This window comes from Balaenoptera borealis, assembly GCF_965194805.1.
Source record: "Balaenoptera borealis genome assembly, chromosome: 17".
NCBI classification, from domain to species: Eukaryota; Metazoa; Chordata; class Mammalia; order Artiodactyla; family Balaenopteridae; genus Balaenoptera; species Balaenoptera borealis.
The window spans coordinates 41,999,224-42,019,043 of record NC_138876.1 but is presented as its reverse complement, the minus strand read 5'-3'; the positions used below and the strand labels follow the sequence as shown (position 1 = coordinate 42,019,043).

At 39.7% G+C, this 19,820-nt stretch overlaps 1 protein-coding gene across 1 annotated transcript in view; it reads left to right on the top strand.

The window, feature by feature from the left end:
* Nucleotides 1–2,038: 2,038 nt before the first annotated feature.
* The window catches only part of LOC309614692 (uncharacterized protein), a 34,768-nt gene continuing 16,986 nt past the window's right edge, over nucleotides 2,039–19,820 (top strand). Inside the window, exons 1-2 of the mRNA XM_082363345.1 lie at nucleotides 2,039–4,536; nucleotides 6,678–6,751. Coding sequence (XP_082219471.1) covers nucleotides 4,422–4,536; nucleotides 6,678–6,751 — 189 coding nt within the window. The 5' untranslated portion in view covers nucleotides 2,039–4,421. The remainder of the gene's footprint in view (nucleotides 4,537–6,677; nucleotides 6,752–19,820) is intronic.

Here is a 19,820-nt window from a genome sequence, read left to right as displayed (position 1 = left end):
GCCCCTTAGGGCTGCACCTCTTCCACACTTCCAGTTCTCAGTGGGCTCAGGTCACGCTATTCCTCCCTTTGTCCTTTCAGCCTTAGGGATGGTAAAGCCTTCCTACTGCTGCCATCTCTGGGTGCCTCAGCAACCCTGTCTGTTCGCTCATCCTTGCTCACACCTCTGTGAGTAATCTGTTCATTTGAACAATGTAAGGTGAAATCAGTTTCCTACCAGGACCTGACCAGTACAATCCTTAAAACAAACTGAAGTATGATTTCCCCTATTTTACCTAGTGCCAAGAGGCACGGTAGCTTGTCCAGCATCACACACCAAACAAAGCCATACCTGTATATTCCAAAGCCTACATGTTTAATCACCACATCACACTGCCCAGCCTCTCTGTGTAACCAGAATGATCCCTTTGGAATTGAGAAGACCCGAGGACTGTCAAGTGGCCAATAGACAAGTGAGCCCTTGCAAAGCAGAGACAACGATCCTCAGAAGAAGCAGCAAAGACTGATGTAGGCCAGCAGTTAGTCTGGCACGTAGGGAATGGAGCCACCCACAGAGTGTGCCAAGTGAGGAGTGCATTGCAGTGTCCAGGTATGCAGTTCCTCAGTTTCCCAATTCATTTATTGAAATCTCCATGGTGGGAGATGAGGTAGAAAGATAGGAATTGCAGAAAAAGCCTTAGGTAGATAGTACATTTGCGCCTTGAACAAGAAGGGGACTAGGGGCCCCAAACCTCCCAGCATACAGGAAAATCCGGGTATAACTTACAGTCAGCCCTCCATATACTTGGTTCCTCCAGATCTACGGTTCCTCTGTATCCGTGATTCCACATCTGCAGATTCAACCAACCATAGATCAAGTATCACTGTAGTATTTACTATTGAAAAAAATCCACATATAAGTAGACTTGCACAGTTCAAATCCTTGTTGTTCAAGGGTCAACTGTACACAATGGCTGTAGCATCCTTGCAGCTAGCATACATTTAGAGACTACTTGAGATGGCAAAGACTAGCCAAGCAGGCATGGGATGCAAGAGTTGGTAGAGGCAGGGGTGGGAGGAAGAAGTACAAAACAATGTTAGCCAGAGCCATGCCAGGCTGAAATCTGGCTTCTAGCTACTCATAGGTGGGAGACTTGACTAATTCTAAATGAGGAAGGATTGGTAGTTAGGCAAGAGAACATCTTTGTGATTTACATATTGCCATTAGTCATTCATGTGTGTACACTCACATTTAATGAACTGGTATGTTTTGTTCAAACACAGTCATATTTTTGTTCTTCTTGATTCCTTAGTTAGCATGGTGCACGATCACTGAGCTCTAATCAGGTATGGAGTAACTTGACAACTGAACTTGGGAGACCTAACCAGTCACCCATCAAAGTCTTGGAACATTATAGCTGGATTGAATTGGCAGCCACCAGTTAGTTCAGTCCAATCTAGCAAGTGTTTATTGGGCTTGTTCATTGTTTTGGGTACTTGGATACATGGTAACCACCTTCCAAGATGGCTCCCAATGATCCCTATCTCCTGGCATTTATACCCTGTGTAATATGCTCCCAGGATTTGTTTGTGTGACCAGTGGAACACAGCAGATGTGATGGCACGTCCCTCCTGAGATCAGATTATAAAAGACACTGCAGCTTCTGTCTTGGTCACTCTTACTCTCTCTTGGATTACTCACTCTGGGAGGAGCCATGTTGTGAGCAGCCTTGTAGAGAGAACCACATGGAAAGAGACTGGTGCCTCCTGGCAATAGTCACATGAGTGGAGTTGGAAGCAGATCTTGCAGCTCCAGTCAAGTTTCCAAAGGCTGCAACTCCGGCTGACAGCATGATTACAACTGCATGAGAGATCCTGAGCCAGAAAAGCTGCACCCAAATTCTAAACCCTCATAAAATGCAGCCAGTTATTTTACTAGCAAAATGGGTTTATTCAGGAACAGCAAAAAATTGCAATTTAGGACATGCAATCTATGGCAAATCACAGGCAGATTTGGAGAACACAAGAGAGGACCTTTTTTTTTTATAGAGGAGAAGGGGGACTGGCTGTTATAAACAAGAGTCCACTGGAGGAAACTGAGAGTTTGAAGTATAGTGGATTTTCATTGGCTGAGTTGTGACAGTCTCTCATTGGCTGGGCTGTTGCCAGGCAAGGAGAAATTCTTCCTTCCTCCTACTGGGTAGTAATGTAACTTTCTTCCTGTTGGAACTGCAAAGGTACGTCTCTTCCAGTTGGGTCTGCAATTGATTTCCAGTGGTACAGCATGAGGGCTCCCCCTTCTGGACCTCCTCATTTTCAATGAGGTTTCTATTTACAGGCAAACCTCATTTCATTGTGCTTCACTTTATTTTGTTTTGCACGTATTGTGTTTTTTACAAGTTGAAGGTTTGTGGCAACCCTGAGTTGAGTAAGTCTATCATCAGTGCCATTTTTCCAACAACATTTGCTCAATTCCTGTCTCTGTGTCACCTTTTGGCAATTCTCAAACTATTTCAAACTTTTTCATTATTATCATATTTATTATGGTGATCTGTGATCAGTGATCTTTGGTCTTTGATGTTACTACAGTGACTCGCTGAAGGCTCAGATGATAGTTAATAATTAGCATTTTTTAGCAGTAAAGTCTTTTTAAATTAAGGTATGTACATTGTATTTTCAGACATGATGCTATTGCACACTTAGTAGACTACAGTATAATGTAAACATAACTTTTATATGAACTGGGAAACCGAAAATTTTGTGTGACTCACTTTATTTCAACATTTGCTTTATTGTGATGGTCTGGAACCAAACCCACAATATCTCTGAGGTATGCCTATATTAATTTTCACAGAAATAACTGTTCATTGTTTTTTGTTTTATAATTTTATTTTTTATTTATTTATTTTTGACTGTGTTGGGTCTTCGTTTCTGTGCGAGGGCTTTCTCTAGTTGCGGCAAGCGGGGGCCACTCTTCATTGCAGTGCGCGGGCCTCTCACTGTCGCGGCCTCTCTTGTTGCGGAGCACAGGCTCCAGACGTGCAGGCTCAGTGACTGTGGCTCACGGGTGTAGTTGCTCCGCGGCATGTGGGATCCTCCCAGACCAGGGCTCGAACCCGTGTCCCCTGCATTGGCAGGCAGACTCTCAACCACTGCGCCACCAGAGAAGCCCTGGTCATCGTTTTTGACATTAAGATTTGAAGCAATTTGTTATGCTCTTGAAAATTTTACATTTGGTTACACAGACATTGGTCATTCAACTGTTTTCTGAACAGATGATGTCTCCAATTTGTAAACAAGATGTGCAATGACCAAATATATATTTTTCTGCAGAAAACATTTCTGAGATATATTGAGTAAAAAAAATCAAGTTGTATAATATGATCCTGTTTATTACAAGCCTATGTAAAGAATAAATTTGACTCTATTTCTATTATATAGATAATAAGTGCTCAATGTAGAAAATTAGAAAATACGCATAAGCGGACATAATTAATAGATAATCAAGTTGAACCATTATCTTGCTATTCAATGATAACAATTATTAGCAAGTCAGTATATCAGGAGACAGTATAGTATAGTGGAATTAACACTGGCTTAGATACAGGTTGACCTAAATATGTGTCCCAAGTTGACCAGCTCCCAGAAATTATTTTACCTCTTGGTGCCTCAGATTCCCCATCTGTAAAATGGAGATAACAATAGCACTTTCTTCATAGGCTTTTTGTGAGGATTATAAAGAATAATGCATATAAAGTGCTCTGGGAGTCGTTTTCACTATTATCCTTCCAGATCTTTTGATATGCATATATACATTTAATATAAAATCAGATTGTACTATACATATTGATTTGTAACCTGTTTGTCCACTTAATAATATATGACAAATATCTTTTTAGTTATCCCATGTTCATGGATTAGAAGAATTAACATTGTTAAAATGTCCATTGTACCCAAAGCAATCTACAAATCAATGCAATTCCTATCAAAATTCCAATGGCATTTTTCACAGAAATAGAAAAAACAATCCTAAAATTCATATGGAACCAGAAAAGACCCCAAATAGCCAAAACAATTTTAAGCAAGAAGAACAAAGGTGTAGACATCATACATCCTGATTTCAATGTATATTACAAAGCTACAGTAATCAAAACATTATGGTACTAGCATAAAAACATACCTATAGACCAATGAAACAGAATAGAGAGCCCAGAAATAAAAACATGCATACATGGTCAACTGATCTTCAACAAGGGTGCCAAGAACACACAAAATGGAAAGGATAGTCTCTCAATAAATGGTGCTTGGAAAATTGGATATCTACATGCAGAAGAATGAAGTTGGACCCTTATCCCACACCCACCCCACCCCATTTTTGCCTTATCTCTCTAGCCCACTTTTTTTCTGGTCTCTGGTCAGAAGAGCAACCTGTCTATAACATCAATGCCTCACAGTGGATCTAGGCTGTCATACACCACTGCCCACAGCTTTGCTGTTGCTGGTTCAGCCAAGAAGGGTTCTAACTCTAGAGTGAGCTGGACCACAAAATCCCCAGCAGGTAAGTAACCATGACCAATGGATTCTTTTTGGCTTCCAAGTTCTCATTTCTTTTCTCTGGCTCCCAACCTGACTTGAACTATGCTTTGCCTCTCTACTAAAATGACAAATACAAGTACCAAAGATCCAATTCTGGAATGGTGGCAGGAGGAACTTCTCAGACCTGCTCTCCAGTGAAACAATAATAACTGGTGAAAGTTATTTTTAAAAACGCAACCATTTAAAATCTCTGGAGATTGTCCTGAGGGCATACAGCAAATGAAGAAACATTTATTCAAGAAAACCTACTAAATCTCAGAACAGTGAGGATCTATGGCATTTGAGCTATGACCTGCTCCCTGCCTGTCCCTGCCCCCAGGTAAATGTAAGGATGTATTCTGCCATAATTTGGAGGTTATGAAGAAGTTGGCACATGATTGGTCTTGGGTAGCAGAGAAGGTACTTGAAATAATCAAAGAGAATGACTCCATTTTCTGCAATTTCATGTGCTCACAAAAGGGCAAAAAGACAGCCTCATGATCCTGCTTGGAGAATACTTGCACAGTCACAGCCCACACAGTCTAGTCTCAGAATGGACACTTATTTGAGGAAGCACAGCTCAAACAGGCATTTCAGTCTTACATCTCTAAAAATTTTAAATAATCCAAGTCATAATTCGTGATTAATCTTTAAACCCTTTACCCTCAACTCTTCTCTCGAACCTAATAAATCCTAGGGGCCTCACATTTGCCTCCTGGCTTGCCCACATCCCTCCCTTCTGCCCCTCTTCTCTAGTGAGTCCGATCCAACACTTCTCACCTCTTCTCTCCCTTCGCCCTTCCTCATCTATGCAGCTGGTAGAGGAGACAAAGCAGGAGGCTAACAAGACAACACCCAAATGATTTTGTCCAGTTGCATTTCAGTCACATTAAGCTTCTGAGGTTTTGGACTTTATCTTAGTGTTTTTGTGTATATTTTTAAAATTCCTGTTTGTAAAAGAATTATTGTGTTATTTACTTCGGCAAGTTATCTTCTTTCTTTGGACAGTGGCTCATGTGTTCCTCACCAATGCCCCTTTATGCTGTACCTCATCTGCATGTGAGTTTGACCATCTTTGCCTTGTAGTTTCATTTCCCTTTCTGGGGAAAAGGCCTGCCCCTCACCTCTCACTTACAGCTCCCCAACCTTGGCGACAGGCAGAGCAGATAGACTGGCAGCCAAGCCCACTTGGGGGTGAGGGGGCAGCTGCTTCCTGACTTTGTGGCGGCTGCTCCAGGGCTTGAGCCTGTTTAGAGTTTAGTATACTGGCCTCTTTGTCTGGCACGTAGTAGGAGTTCGAGAAAGCTGATCTGGCTCTGCATTTGTAGCTTAGCGACAAACTTGCTGGTCTCTTCTTTGTCACGTCACCAACTCTCTTACAACAACAGTGAGGGTAACTCAGGCGAAAGCTGGCTGCCATCACAAAAGTTGGATACAAAGTTCATGTTTGACCACTGTGGGAGACAATTCAAACTAAGTTTTCTGGGTCTGTCAACTCTGTCCTATATCCAGTCCATTCTCCATTCAGGGTCACCTTTGCCCATGTCCTGAAGAGGAAGTCTTTCCCTGTCTTGGCTCAACTAAATTCGTTTAGTTACCGAAGACGTTTACTTTCTGCAGAGAGAAATGGATTTCCTTCCTCTCATGGCAAACTGACCTTTACCTCCCTTAGACACCAAGAAATTGAGCTCCATGTTCATGAGAAAAGGCTGATAAGACTGGGCGGCTGCTGCCAGATTCTGCCTCCTGCCTCCTCTTTGATTTGATCGTTGTCTAAAACCCCGGGGGAGATGAAAGGTGCTTCCCACCTTTAGATCCACAAAAGATGCTGCCTTGCTTCATTAGCATTTGTGAACGCCCAACACAGCCAGCTACTCCAGTGATGTCAGAAAGTCCTGGGGTAGACTAGACAGTGTAGAGCAATTCAGCCCAGCATGCAATTTTAAAATACGGTGCTCTCAAAAATAAATATAGACACTAAAGGAAACAGTATTATGTTTAAACTGTGGTATAAAAAAATATATGTTATGTAAGATTCTAACCTTCATGTAAATCCTTTTCTCTCAGGACACCTTTCCCTGATTCTTTTTGACTTTAAAGGATGTTTGTGTTTTTTTTTTTAAGAAAAAGGAAGTTACGCCCTCAGAAGCAAGAAGAAACAGCAGCAACAGACATGCAAGCTCCCCAGGTCTTCACAGGTGGGGTACAGATGAATGCCATTTATGGGGATCTTTTCTTGACAAGTCTTTCTTCTAAACAATGGCTTCTGCAGAATTCAAACAGCTACAGGCCACTCAGTTGCTTGTATTTGGCCAATCATTCTAACAGTTATTAAGTGCCTACTATGCATCAGGAACAGAATTTAATTCTAAAATAAGTTTAAAACACTCACTAAGGCCTCCAACATACTTGCCACTTCCCGCTCATCAGTTCAATGAACATAATATCATCAGTATGGCAGACCAATAAAATGTTTTACAGAATTTCCAGTTAGTCTGGGGCCCTTGGGACTATATTATGACAGAGGGCATGAGTTAACTTAAAAGCTAAAGAGAGACTGTAAATGTATACTATCCCACGTGAATGCAAGCTGCTTCTACTACTCTCTTCTGATGAGAATAGAAGACAACACATTTGCCAGATCAGTGGTCATATACCATGAGCCAGAAGCCACGTTGACATACTTTAGTAATGATACTAGCATGACAGTTGCAATTAGAGCTTCTGCTTAGTTGAATTGGTGGGAATCCACTCCTAGGATCCATTTGGTTTTATAGGAGACAAACTAGTGAACTAAATTGACATATGAGGGGGACAACCACCCATGCATCCTTAGATTTTTAAGAGTGACACAGGGAAATATAGTCATTATTTTATAATAATTTTAAACGGAGTATAATCTATAAAAATATTGAATCATGATACTGTGCACCTGAAACTAATATAATATTGTAAATCAGTTATATTTCAATTAAAAAAGAATATTAAAAATTAAATAAAATTAGGTTTAAAACAAGTGACTAAAATATCAGCTCTTAGCCAAATGTAATCAAATTGCACAACTTGCCAGATGTTATCTTATTTACAAATTTGACTATATTTACTCTGAGTGGGCAGGTTTAATACATAACTGCTCGATCTTTTTCCTCCCTGTCCCCCTATTCCCCCAGTGGAGACTAGAAACAGAGAGAGAGGAAGAGGATGCCAATTTGCAGCCAAATCACAATCACGTCTCAGGCTTAAGCATATCCCTTTGCTTATCTTCTTGCAAGTCCTTGGTCAGTTCTCAAGCCCATTCCCCAGAGCAGCTATTTCAAAGCTCCATCACTTCCCCAAGCTCCTGTAAGTCTTCCTCTTTTATACACCATCACCTTTCAACAGATGGCTGTCTCATACCGAGGACATTGAGGTGATCAAGTGAAAACTTGCTTAATTTCCTACTTCCTAGCCAACAACTTTATCTGTTTCTACACCTCCCTCCTTCTCTCTTGTTTTAAGTCTCACCTCTCCACCAGACTTGTTAATCAGATCCACCTTCAGCTTCTCTAGGGTAGAATCACATCTTAAGGTGGAGATTAGATTCTTAAGTCAGTACATAGGGAAAAGTCACACATGGTAATTAAATCATCCATAACAATAGGTCAAAAGTGGCTTTGAGAATACAGTCCTGTAAAGTAATATATAGGTGTGAATGTACCAAGCAGACAGTAATATATAGGTGTAAGGTATATATACTGCATAAGACTACACAAAGTATACAGTAATATATAGCATGAAATTCCAAAGAGGGATTACTTAAGTAAGCTTTTTAGGAACCTTGAACAAACTAATGAATATTCCATCTTCCCATTTGCTGTCACCATCCTAGTTTTCGTAGATAACTTTATCAGTTCCTCTCTAGCCCTTAGCTGGTTCTTCAGTTTCTTCTTCCAGATTGTAGTAAAGCCACCACTACCCACTAGTGGGTAGTGAATGACACCGCATTTCACTGTGTGTGGTCTGGAAAGCCCTATGTACTCCATACCTCCATTGGTAGTTTCACTAAGAGGCTTCCCTGGCTGAATCCCTTCCTATAGGCAACTTCATTGAGTGCAATGGTCCACTGGATTTCCAGCATTCTTTAATAATGATTTCTCTCTCTGTCTGCCTCCTGCCCCATTAGAAGATTAAGCTTGGCCACTTATAAGAGAAATCCAAAACAGCAGTGGCTTAAGAGAGAAGTTTATTTCTCTCCTCTCTCTCTCATAAAAAAAGTCCAGGAGTAAAGTGGTGCAGGGCCGTTTTGGTGGTTCCACAGTCATCAGGGACCCAGGCTCCTTCTTTCTTTCTGCCCTGCCTTTCCAGTTCATGGCTTCCATCCTCGTGGCTGCTGCAGCTCCAGCCACTGCATCCACATTCCAGACAGCAGGCAGAAGGAAGGTGGTGTTCAGGAAAGTTATCTAAAACTTGGAAATAAAGCAAAAGGATGGCTGTGTGTCCTACCAATGTCATAGGAGAACACTGTCAAGTTCCCCCAAGGGTCATCTCACTTGGAGAATGGCCCTTTAGTTACTCTTGATCAGGATTCAAACTCTAAAATTAGATGTTAATTTGTAAAAAATCAATAAGACGCAAATGAAGTTTTCTCAGGATAGATGATGGTTTTATTAGCTTGAAGAACATTTGCCATTTTTGTATCTTATTAGCATTCTTATTCCAGGATTTCTTTTTTTTCCCTATTAAACCAGCTATGTCATCTTGCCGGCTCCCCTCATTAATGAATTAATTATACTGTGGCATGTACTCAGATAATGTGTGGGAATTACATTTTTAACATTTATAGTTTTCAACAGCAGGAAGGACAGAAGGGCTTTCTCCCAGCTGAGTCCACAATCTCCCTAAACGTCCCACCTAAAATTTCTGCTTGTATCTCTTGGGCCAGAACGTAGTCATAAGGCCACACCTAGCTGCAAGGGAGGCTGGAGAATGTGGCCTTCTAGCTAAGTGCATCAGTACCCTGATTACAATCAGGGTTCTCTTTCTAGATAGGCAGAGATCAGAGAGCAGAGACAACTACTAGTCTTTGTCACAAGAATATAGATCCATTGATTATACCCCCTTTAACCTGTATTTTTGCCTCTCCCTCTGTCTTGGCTTTCCAGTTGCCTAAAAGCATACTCAAAGAGCTCTGACCCCTTGGTCCCGAATCCTTCTCCAGCTATCATGATGACATTCTCCTTTTTCCCCCGTCAGGGTCCTAGAAAGAACAATCTTATTTGGTTCCACTTTCTCACCGCCTCTTCCACCTTCATCCACTTTCATCAGGCTTTTGTTGCTCTCACCCCACTAAGTCTGCTCTCACAGGCTACTACTGATCCTCCAAACATAAAACTCAAATCAGCTGCATCTTGCACAAGTAAATATGTAATAAATGATTACTAAATTATTCAATGTGTTGGCTGATTTCTAAGTTATTCTTTCTTAGTACAGAGTTATTTTCTATTCTGAATTGCAAAAGTAATATTTTAGTTTCATTATGGGCTACATCATTTCTTTTGACTTGTTCATGAGAAGTTAATTCTCAGAGATCACTTTGGTTCTGTGCAAAAATGCATTTTAACTTCCAAAACATTAGCCTAACGGCACACTTTTGGAAATGACCTTTCAGTAAGCTTGGGTATGTTTATTCAGTTCTCCTGTCTATTGAATAGAAAAAAGAAATTGGATGTTTGTTGCTAATAAAAGCAGATTTCGCTTAGATTGCTTCCATAACACAACAGATCCGTGACAAGGTGTTTACCTGGCTAACTCATAGAGAAAAACTACCCATTTTGAAACCCCCAAGGGAAAAACACCAGTAAGATCCTTGATAATGCATTTTCCTCTGTTCTTGAACTCCCTCTTGATTCTCCCTCAAAATATGGATCTACATATTTTCAAGTTCAATTTTTGTCCTAAACTAGAGATTTTAATGTCCCAAATGGATGCTTTGCCCTCTGTAAGCCTCTCCCTGTTTGTGTGCCTCATTCATCGCCTGGGGCTGCTCTTCAGGGATTGGGGGCTGGGACCTGGAAGCCGGGCTGGTTGGGGATTGCTGGCTCGATGTGGTTATACTGCCCCGATGTGGCAGATTTCCTTCTATTTCAAATGCTGCCTCATTTTTTCTTTCATGCTTTCTTGAGAAACAACCTATTAATGAGGAATGGTTTCTGAGTGAGTACATCATAGGACACTGAGGGGCAGTGGTGGGCTTGAAGGGGACCCAAAACATTTCTTCCATCCCTTCCTCACAGGTTTTGGGGGACATATGCGGAAGTAAAAATGAAAGCTTGGAACTTTAGTAAGCAACTCTCCTCTGCCATATCTGAAGAGCATCTCCAGCAGGAAGAAGGCAAAACCTCTAGGAAAGAAGTCTGTCAGTTTTTAATCAGCTGGAGTTTGTCTGACCCTGCCAAATTAAACAGAGGTTGCAGTTGGGACTCATAAGTTAAATCGGGCCCTCGGACATGCTGCGTTTGGCTGATGGTGTTTTTTGTTTGTGTTTGGTTTTAATTTTTAAAAAGTAATATTTAAAAGAAAGATTTCGTAGAATAATCTAGACTTCTGGCTTCATCGATATTGTATTCCTGAGTTGCAGCAATTGGTTGGAATGGAGTAGCTGCTCCTACCTTTAGATGGAGTTTGCCCACTGCATTTTGTCACATTCCTCACTTCTCCCTGTTATTGCTGCTGGTTCCCCTGCTTACAATACCTGCTGGGGCCCTTTGGAATCTCTCCTGTAAACAGCTGGAGATGAGAAAGGAGGTAGAGGTATAAGGGAACACTTCACAGAGGATAAGACCTTAAGCTGGTCCTTGAAAACTGAGTAGAAATTTTCTTGGTAGAGGAGAGAGGGAAGAGCACTCTAGGTAGAAAAGACAAATAGACAAAAGACATAGAGTTACGAAGGTTATCGGGAAGGATCAGAACCTGAAGAAAGGCTAGAGTAATCTTTCACATGACCTTGGATTTCGACAGATTTCAATGCCAGTCCAAGCTCTACCACATAAGGTCTGTGTGACTCTGTGCCAGTTATTTAATTTCTTTGAGCCTCAATTATTCTGTATAGTGGACATAATAGTAGCTCTACCATATGGTCGTGACTACAGAATAGTCACGTGACTACAGGTCACAGAGGTTTTTACTTAAAAAAATATTTACTGAAGTATAATATACATACTCAAAAGTGCACATATCATAAATATGCAGTCAGTGGATTTTAATGAACTGAACACATCCATGTAATAAGTACCCAGATCACGAAACAGAAGATCCCATCATTCCAGGGGTCCCCCTTATGCTCCTCTGGTCACTGGCCACCCTCCCAGGTCACCACTATCCTGACTTCTAACAGCATAGATTAGTTGTACCTGTATTTGTACTTTATATAAGTGGAATCTTATAGTAGGTACAATTTTTGCCCAGCTTCTTCTACTCAACATTACATTTATGAAATTCATCCATATTGTTGCATGTAGTTCGAGGTCGTTCATTTTCAATGCCATATAATATTCCATTGTGTGAATGAATACCCCACCATTTATTTACCCTTTCTTGGTTAATGGACATTTAGGTAACTTTTCTGGTTTTGGCTCCTAAAAATAGTGTGGTTTACGAAAATTCTAAAAAGTCTAGTACATGCATTTGGGTGAACATATGCTTGTGTTTCTGTTGAGTATACACCCAGGAGTGAAATTAGAGGGTCACAGGCTATGCATATGTTAAGTTTTAGTAGATATTGCTAAATAGTTTTCCAAAGTGATTGGAACCAATTTATATATCCAGTAGTCTATAAGAGTTCTGGTTGCTCCATATTTTTTCCAGAACTTGGTATTTTTATTTTCATTTTTGCCATTCTGATGGAGGTATAGTGTTATCTCATAGTGGTTTTAAAGTACATTTCTTTCATGGCTAAGGAAATCTAACATCTTCTCATATTTCTATTGAACATTTTGGATATTCTCTTTTGTGAAGTATCGGTTTAAATCTTTTGCACACTTTTTTTATTGAATCATCTGTGGTGGGTTTCTTTGTATTGATTTGTATGCTTCTTTATATATTTGGTATAAGGCTTTGTTGGATATATGTATCGCAAATATCTTATCCTACTCTGGTTGCTTTTTCACTCTATTAATGATGTCTTTTGGTGAACAGAAGCTCTTAATTTTAACATTGTACAATATTTCAGTTTTTTCTTTTATGGTGAGCCCCCTTTTTGTCTTGTTTATGAAATCATTGCCTACTCTAAGGTCTTGAGGATGTTCTGTGTTACCTTCTCAAAGCTTTATTATTTTACCTTTTCCATTTAGATCTGTGATTCATCTGAAATGCATTTTTGTTTATGATGTGAGGTAGGGGTCAAGATACATTTTTTCCCCATTATATATCCAATTGACCCAGCACTATTTATGAAAAAATCATCCTTTCCCCTCTGAAAAAGATATGGCACTGTCCCCTTTGTCATAAGTTAGGTTTCTGTTCATGTATAACTCTGTGTTCTGCTCCATTGGACTTTTTGGCTATCCTGGTGGAAATGCCACACTGTCTTAACTGCTAAAGCTTTGTAATAGGTCTTGGTATCTGGGGGTTTTAAGTCTTCAGGCTTTTTTTTAAGTCTTTTTCTTTAAGATTGCCTTCATTCTCCTTGAGCTTTTGCATTGCCCCATGAATTTTAGAACAAGTGAGTCAGTTTCCTATGCCCTGAAGTACTAGAAATTAGTGTCCTTGAAGTGTATCACATTAGTATCTGAGAGTCCAAAAGGGCAGGGCTTGTATGAGTTTCCAAATCAGATTGTCTCCAGGGTGACCATCCAGTGTCTTCCCACTCTTCTTCTCTGACTCCCAGTTATCCAAGTCTGCAGCCCCTGAAAGTCACTTGGGTGAAAGCCCCTCCTGCTCACAAGAATGCCAATGTTCATATCAAGGTTATCCCTATAGTTGTTACAAAAGTTTCCTCTTCTTGGTGGGTACCAGAGTAATGGTGGGTTCCATGAAGAAGACAATAGCCTATTCCCTAGTTCTTGCAACTTTGTTTCCTGAGCCCTGAAATAGCTCAGACTGTGCCAGGAGCCTCAAAAGTTTTTCTGTTTCTTCACCTCTGGGCATAACCTCTGGCCCATGAGCCCACTAACTGTTTCAAGAAATATAGTTCAGTTTCTGGGCTTAAACACTATCCAAGGAGCCAGAAAAAAAAAAAAACTTGCTCATCCTTTCTCTTCAAATTCCTCTTTCAATCACGAGTTACACAAATGAAGCTCCAGATATATGAGTGAATGCACAGAGACTCTGGGGCCTGGCTATGGTATGTTTTCTCTATTCACAGTGTCTGAGTCCCAGCTAACAAGTCAAAAATGCTCAAAACTCACAAAAAGTATGTAAACAATTCTTGTCTCATAAAATGCACTCAGTAAACTATCCCTGGAAAGCATCTTCTATTACTGATTTAGACTTCCAACAGTAGGGATAGCATTTAGAATTTGGTGTCTATGGGGACTTCCCTGGTGGCACAGTGGTTAAGAGTCCACCTGCCAATGCAGTAGACACGGGTTTGATCCCTGGTCTGGGAAGATCCCACATGCCACAGAGCAACTAAGCCCATGCACCACAACTACCGAGCCTGTGCTCTAGAGCCAGCAAACCACAACTACTGAGCCCACATGCCACAACTACTGAAGCCTGCACGAGCCCATGCACCGCAACTACTGAAGCCCACGCACCTAGAGCCTGTGCTCCACAACAAGAGAAACCACCACAATGAGAAGCCCGCGCACCGCAATGAAGAGTAGCCCCCGCTCACCACAACTAGAAAGAAGCCCACGCATAGCAACGAAGACCCAACGCAGCCAAAAAAAAAAAAGAAGAATAGAAGAATTTGGTGTTTATGACAAAGCAGAGACAATGGTTTCTCTCTTTTCTTTTTTTTTCCCCTTCCTTTGCCATCTCCTCTTCTTTTTCACTTTTCCTATCATTCTCCTCTTTTCTCTCTTTCTCTTAATTCTTCACTAACTTCTGTTATTAATTATAATAGCTTAAATTAATTTGCTTGAGTTTTGTAGATAGAAAATGATGTGATCTGAAAATAATGATAAATTTATCTCTTTTCCCAACAACTCTTACTTTCCTCTCTTTTCTTACTTCATTGGACTTTTTTTAAAAAAAATTTATTTATTTATTTATTTATTTATGGCTGTGTTGGGTCTTTGTTTCTGTGTGAGGGCTTTCTCTAGTTGCAGCAAGCGGGGGCCACTCTTCATTGTGGTGCACGGGCCTCTCACTATCGCGGCCTCTCTTGTTGCGGAGCACAGGCTCCAGACGTGCAGGCTCAGTAGTTGTGGCTCACTGGCCTAGTTGATCCGCGGCATGTGGGATCTTCCCAGACCAGGGCTCGAACCTGTGTCCCCTGCATTGGCAGGCAGATTCTCAACCATTGCGCCACCAGGGAAGCCTTGGACTTTTTTTTTATGTTTATTTATTTATTTTCTTATTAGTCATCCACTTTATACACATCAGTGTATACATGTCAATCCCAATTGCCCAATTTATGACACCACAACCCCCACCCCCAGCCGCTTTCCCCCCCTTGGTGTCCACACATTTTTTCTCTACTTCTGTGTCTCAATTTCTGCTCTGCAAACCGGTTCATCTGTACCATTTTCTAGGTTCCACATATATGCGTTAATATACGATATTTGTTTTTCTCTTTCTGACTTACTTCACTCTGTATGACAGTCTCTAGATCCATCCACATCTCTACAAATGACCCAATTTCGTTCCTTTTTATGGCTGAGTAATATTCCATTGTATATATGTACCACACCTTCTTTACCATTCGTCTGTCGATGGGCCTTTAGGTTGGTTCTATGACCTGGCTATTGTAAATAGTGCTGCAATGAACATTGGGGTGCATGTATCTTTTTGATTTGTGGTTTTCTCTGGGTATATGCCCAGTAGTGGGATTGCTGGGTCATACGATAATTCTATTTTTAGTTCTTTAAGGAACCTCCATACTGTTCTCCATAGGGGCTGTATCAATTTGCATTCCCACCAACAGTGCAAGAGGGTTTCCTTTTCTCCACACCCTCTCCAGCATTTGTTGTTTGTAGATTTTCTGATGATGCCCATTCTAACAGGAGTGAGGTGATACCTCATTGTAGTTTTGATTTGCATTTCTCTAATTATTAGTGATGTTGAGTAGCTTTTCATGTGCTTCTTGGCAACCTGTATGTCTTCTTTGGAGAAATGTCTATTTAGGTCTTCTGCCCATTTTTGGATTGGGTTGTTTGTTTCTTTAATATTGAGCTGCATGAGCTCTTTATATATTTTGGAGATTAATCCTTTGTCTGTTGATTCGTTTGCAAATATTTTCTCCCATTCTGAGGGTTGTCTTTTCATCTTGTTTATGGTTTTCTTTGCTGTGCAAAAGCTTTGAAGTTTCATTAGGTCCAATTTGTTTATTTTTGGTTTTATTTCCAGTACTCTAAGAGGTGGATCAAAAAAGATCTTGCTGTGATTTATGTCAAAGAGTGTTCTTCCTATGTTTTCCTCTAAGAGTTTTATAGTGTCTGGTCTTACATTTAGGTCTCTAATCCATTTTGAGTTTATTTTTGTGTATGGTGTTAGGGAGTGTTCTAATTTCATTCTTTTACATGTAGCTGTCCAGTTTTCCCAGCACCACCTATTGAGGAGACTGTCTTTTCTCCATTGTATATCTTTGCCTCCTTTGTCATAGATTAGTTGACCATAGGTGTGTGGGTTTACCTTTGGACTTTCTATCTTGTTCCATTGATCTATATTTCTGTTTTTGTGCCAGTACCATACTGTCTTGATTACTGTAGCTTTGTAGTATAGTCTGAAGTCAGGGAGTCTGATTCCTCCAGCTCCGTTTTTTTCTCTCAAGACTGCTTTGGCTATTCGGCGTCTTTTGTGTCTCCATACGAATTTTAAGATTATTTGTTCTAGTTCTGTAAAAAATGCCATTGGTACTTTGATAGGGATTGCATTGAATCTGTAGATAGCTTTGGGTAGTATATTTATTTTCACAATATTGATTCTTCCAATCCAAAAACATGGTATATCTCTCCATCTGTTGGTATCATCTTTAATTTCTTTCATCAGTGTCTTATAGTTTTCTGCATACAGGTCTTTTGTCTCCCTAGGTAGGTTAATTCCTAGGTATTTTATTCTTTTTGTTGCAGTGGTAAATGGGAGTGTTTCCATAATTTCTCTTTCAGATTTTTCATCATTAGTGTATAGGAATGCAAGAGATTTCTGTGCATTAATTTTGTATCCTGCTACTTTACCAAATTCATTGATTAGCTCTAGTAGTTTTCTGGTGGCATTTTTAGGATTCTTTATGTATAGTATCATGTCATCTGCAAACAGTGACAGCTTTACTTCTTCTTTTCCAATTTGTATTCTTTTTCTTTTTCTTCTCTGATTGCCGTGGCTAGGACTTCCAAAACTATGTTGAATAACAGTGGTGAGAGCGGACATCCTTGTCTTGTTCCTGATCTTAGAGGAAATGCTTTCAGTTGTTCACCATTGAGAATGATGTTTGCAGTGGGTTTGTCGTATATGGCCTTTATTATGTTGAGGTAGGTTCCCTCTATGCCTACTTTCTGGAGGGTTTTTATCATAAATGGGTGTTGAATTTTGTCAAAAGCTTTTCCTGCATCTATTGAGATGATGATATGGTTTTTATTCTTCAGTTTGTTAATATGGTGTATCACATTGATTTGTGTATATTGAAGAATCCTTGCATCCCTGGGATAAATCCCACTTGATCATGGTGTATGATCCTTTTAATGTGCTGTTGGATTCTGTTTGCTAGTATTTTGTTGAGGATTTTTGCATCTATATTCATCAGTGATATTGGTCTGTAATTTTCTTTTTTTGTGATATCTTGGTCTGGTTTTGGTATCAGGGTGATGGTGGCCTCATAGAATGAGTTTGGGAGTGTTCCTTCCTCTGCAATTTTTGGAAGAGTTTGCAATGAATGGGTGTTAGCTCTTCTCTTAATGTTTGAGAGAATTCACCTGTGAAGCCATCTGGTCCTGGACTTTTGTTTGTTGGAAGATTTTTAATCACAGTTTCAATTTCATTCCTTGTGATTGGTCTGTTCATATTTTCTATTTCTTCCTAGTTCAGCCTTGGAAGGTTATACCTTTCTAAGAATTTGTCCATTTCTTCCAGGTTGTCCATTTTATTGGCATAGGGTTGCTTCTAGTGTTCTCTTAGGATGCTTTGTATTTCTGTGGTGTCTGTTGTAACTTCTCCTTTTTCATTTCTAATTTTATTAATTTGAGTCCTCTCCCTCTTTTTCTTATGAGTCTGGTTTGTCAATTTTGTTTATCTTCTCAAAGAACCAGCTTTTAGCTTTACCGATCTTTGCTGTTGTTTTCTTTGTTCCTATTTCATTTATTTCTGCTCTGATCTTTATGATTTCTTTTATTCTGCTAATTTTGGGTTTTGTTTGTTCTTCTTTCTCTAGTTCCTTTAGGTGTAAAGTTAGATTGTTTATTTGAGATTTTTCTTGTTTCTTGAGGTAGGCTTGTATAGCTATAAACTTCCCTCTTAGAACTGCTTTTGCTGCATCCCATAGGTTTTGGATCGTTGTGTTTTCATTGTCATTTGTCTCTAGGTATTTTTTGATTTCCTCTTTGATTTCTTCAGTGATCTCTTGGTTATTTAGTAACGTATTGTTTAGCCTCCATGTGTTTGTCCTTTTTACGTTTTTTTCCCTGTAATTGATTTCTAATCTCATAGTGTTGTGGTCAGAAAAGATGCTTGATATGATTTCAATTTTCTTAAATTTACTGAGGCTTGATTTGTGACCCAAGATGTGATCTGTCCTGGAGAATGTTCCGTGCGCACTTGAGAAGAAAGTGTAATCTGCTGTTTTTGGATGGAATGTCCTATATATATCAATTAAATCTATCTGGTCTATTGTGTCATTTTAAGCTTGTGTTTTCTTATTAATCTTCTGTTTGGATGATCTGTCCATTGGTGTAAGTGAGGTGTTTAAGTCCCCCACTATTACTGTGTTACTGTCGATTTCCTCTTTTATAGCTGTTAGCAGTTGCCTTATGTATTGAGGTGCTCCTATGTTGGGTGCATATATATTTATAATTGTTATATCTTCTTCTTGGATTGATCCCTTGATCATTATGTAGTGTCCTTACTTGTCTCTTGTAACATTCTTTATTTTAAAGTCTATTTTATCTGATATGAGTATAGCTACTCCAGCTTTCTTTTGATTTCCATTTGCATGGAATATCTTTTTCCATCCCCTCACTTTCAGTCTGTATGTGTCCCTAGGTCTGAAGTGGGTCTCTTGTAGACAGCTTATATATGGGTCTTGTTTTTGTATCCATTCAGCAAGCCTGTGTCTTTTGGTTGGAGCATTTAATCCATTCACGTTTAAGGTAATTATCGATATGTATGTTCCTATGACCATTTTCTTAATTGTTTTGGGTTTGTTTTTGTAGGTCCTTTTCTTCTCTTGTGTTTCCCACTTAGAGAAGTTCCTTTAGCATTTGTTGTAGAGCTGGTTTGGTGGTGCTGAATTCTCTTAGCTTTTGCTTCTCTGTAAAGCCTTTGATTTCTCCATCGAATCTGAGTGAAATCCTTGCCGGGTAGAGTAATCTTGGTTGTAGGTTCTTCCCTTTCATCACTTTAAGTATATCATGACACTCCCTTCTTGCTTGTAGAGTTTCTGCTGAGAAATCAGCTGTTAACCTTATGGGAGTTCCCTTGTATGTTATTTGTCGTTTTTCCCTTGCTGCTTTCAATAATGTTTTTCTTTGTCTTTAATTTTTGCCAATTTGATTACTATGTGTCTTGGCATGTTTCTCCTTAGGTTTATCCTGTATGGGACTCTCTGCACTTCCTGGACTTGGGTGGCTATTTCCTTTCCCATGTTAGGGAAATTTTTGACTATAATCTCTTCAAATATTTTCTCTGGTCCTTTCTCTCTCTCTTCTCCTTCTGGGACCCCTATAATGTGAATGTTGTTGCGTTTAATGTTTTCCCAGAGGTCTCTTAGGCTGTCTTCATTTCTCTTCATTCTTTTTTCTTTATTTTGTTCTGCAGCAGTGAATTCCACCATTCTGTCTTCCAGGCCACTTATCCATTCTTCTGCCTCAGTTATTCTGCTATTGATTCCTTCTAGTGTATTTCTCATTTCAGTTATTGTATTGTTCATCTCTGTTTGTTTGTTCTTTAATTCTTCTAGATCTTTGTTAAACATTT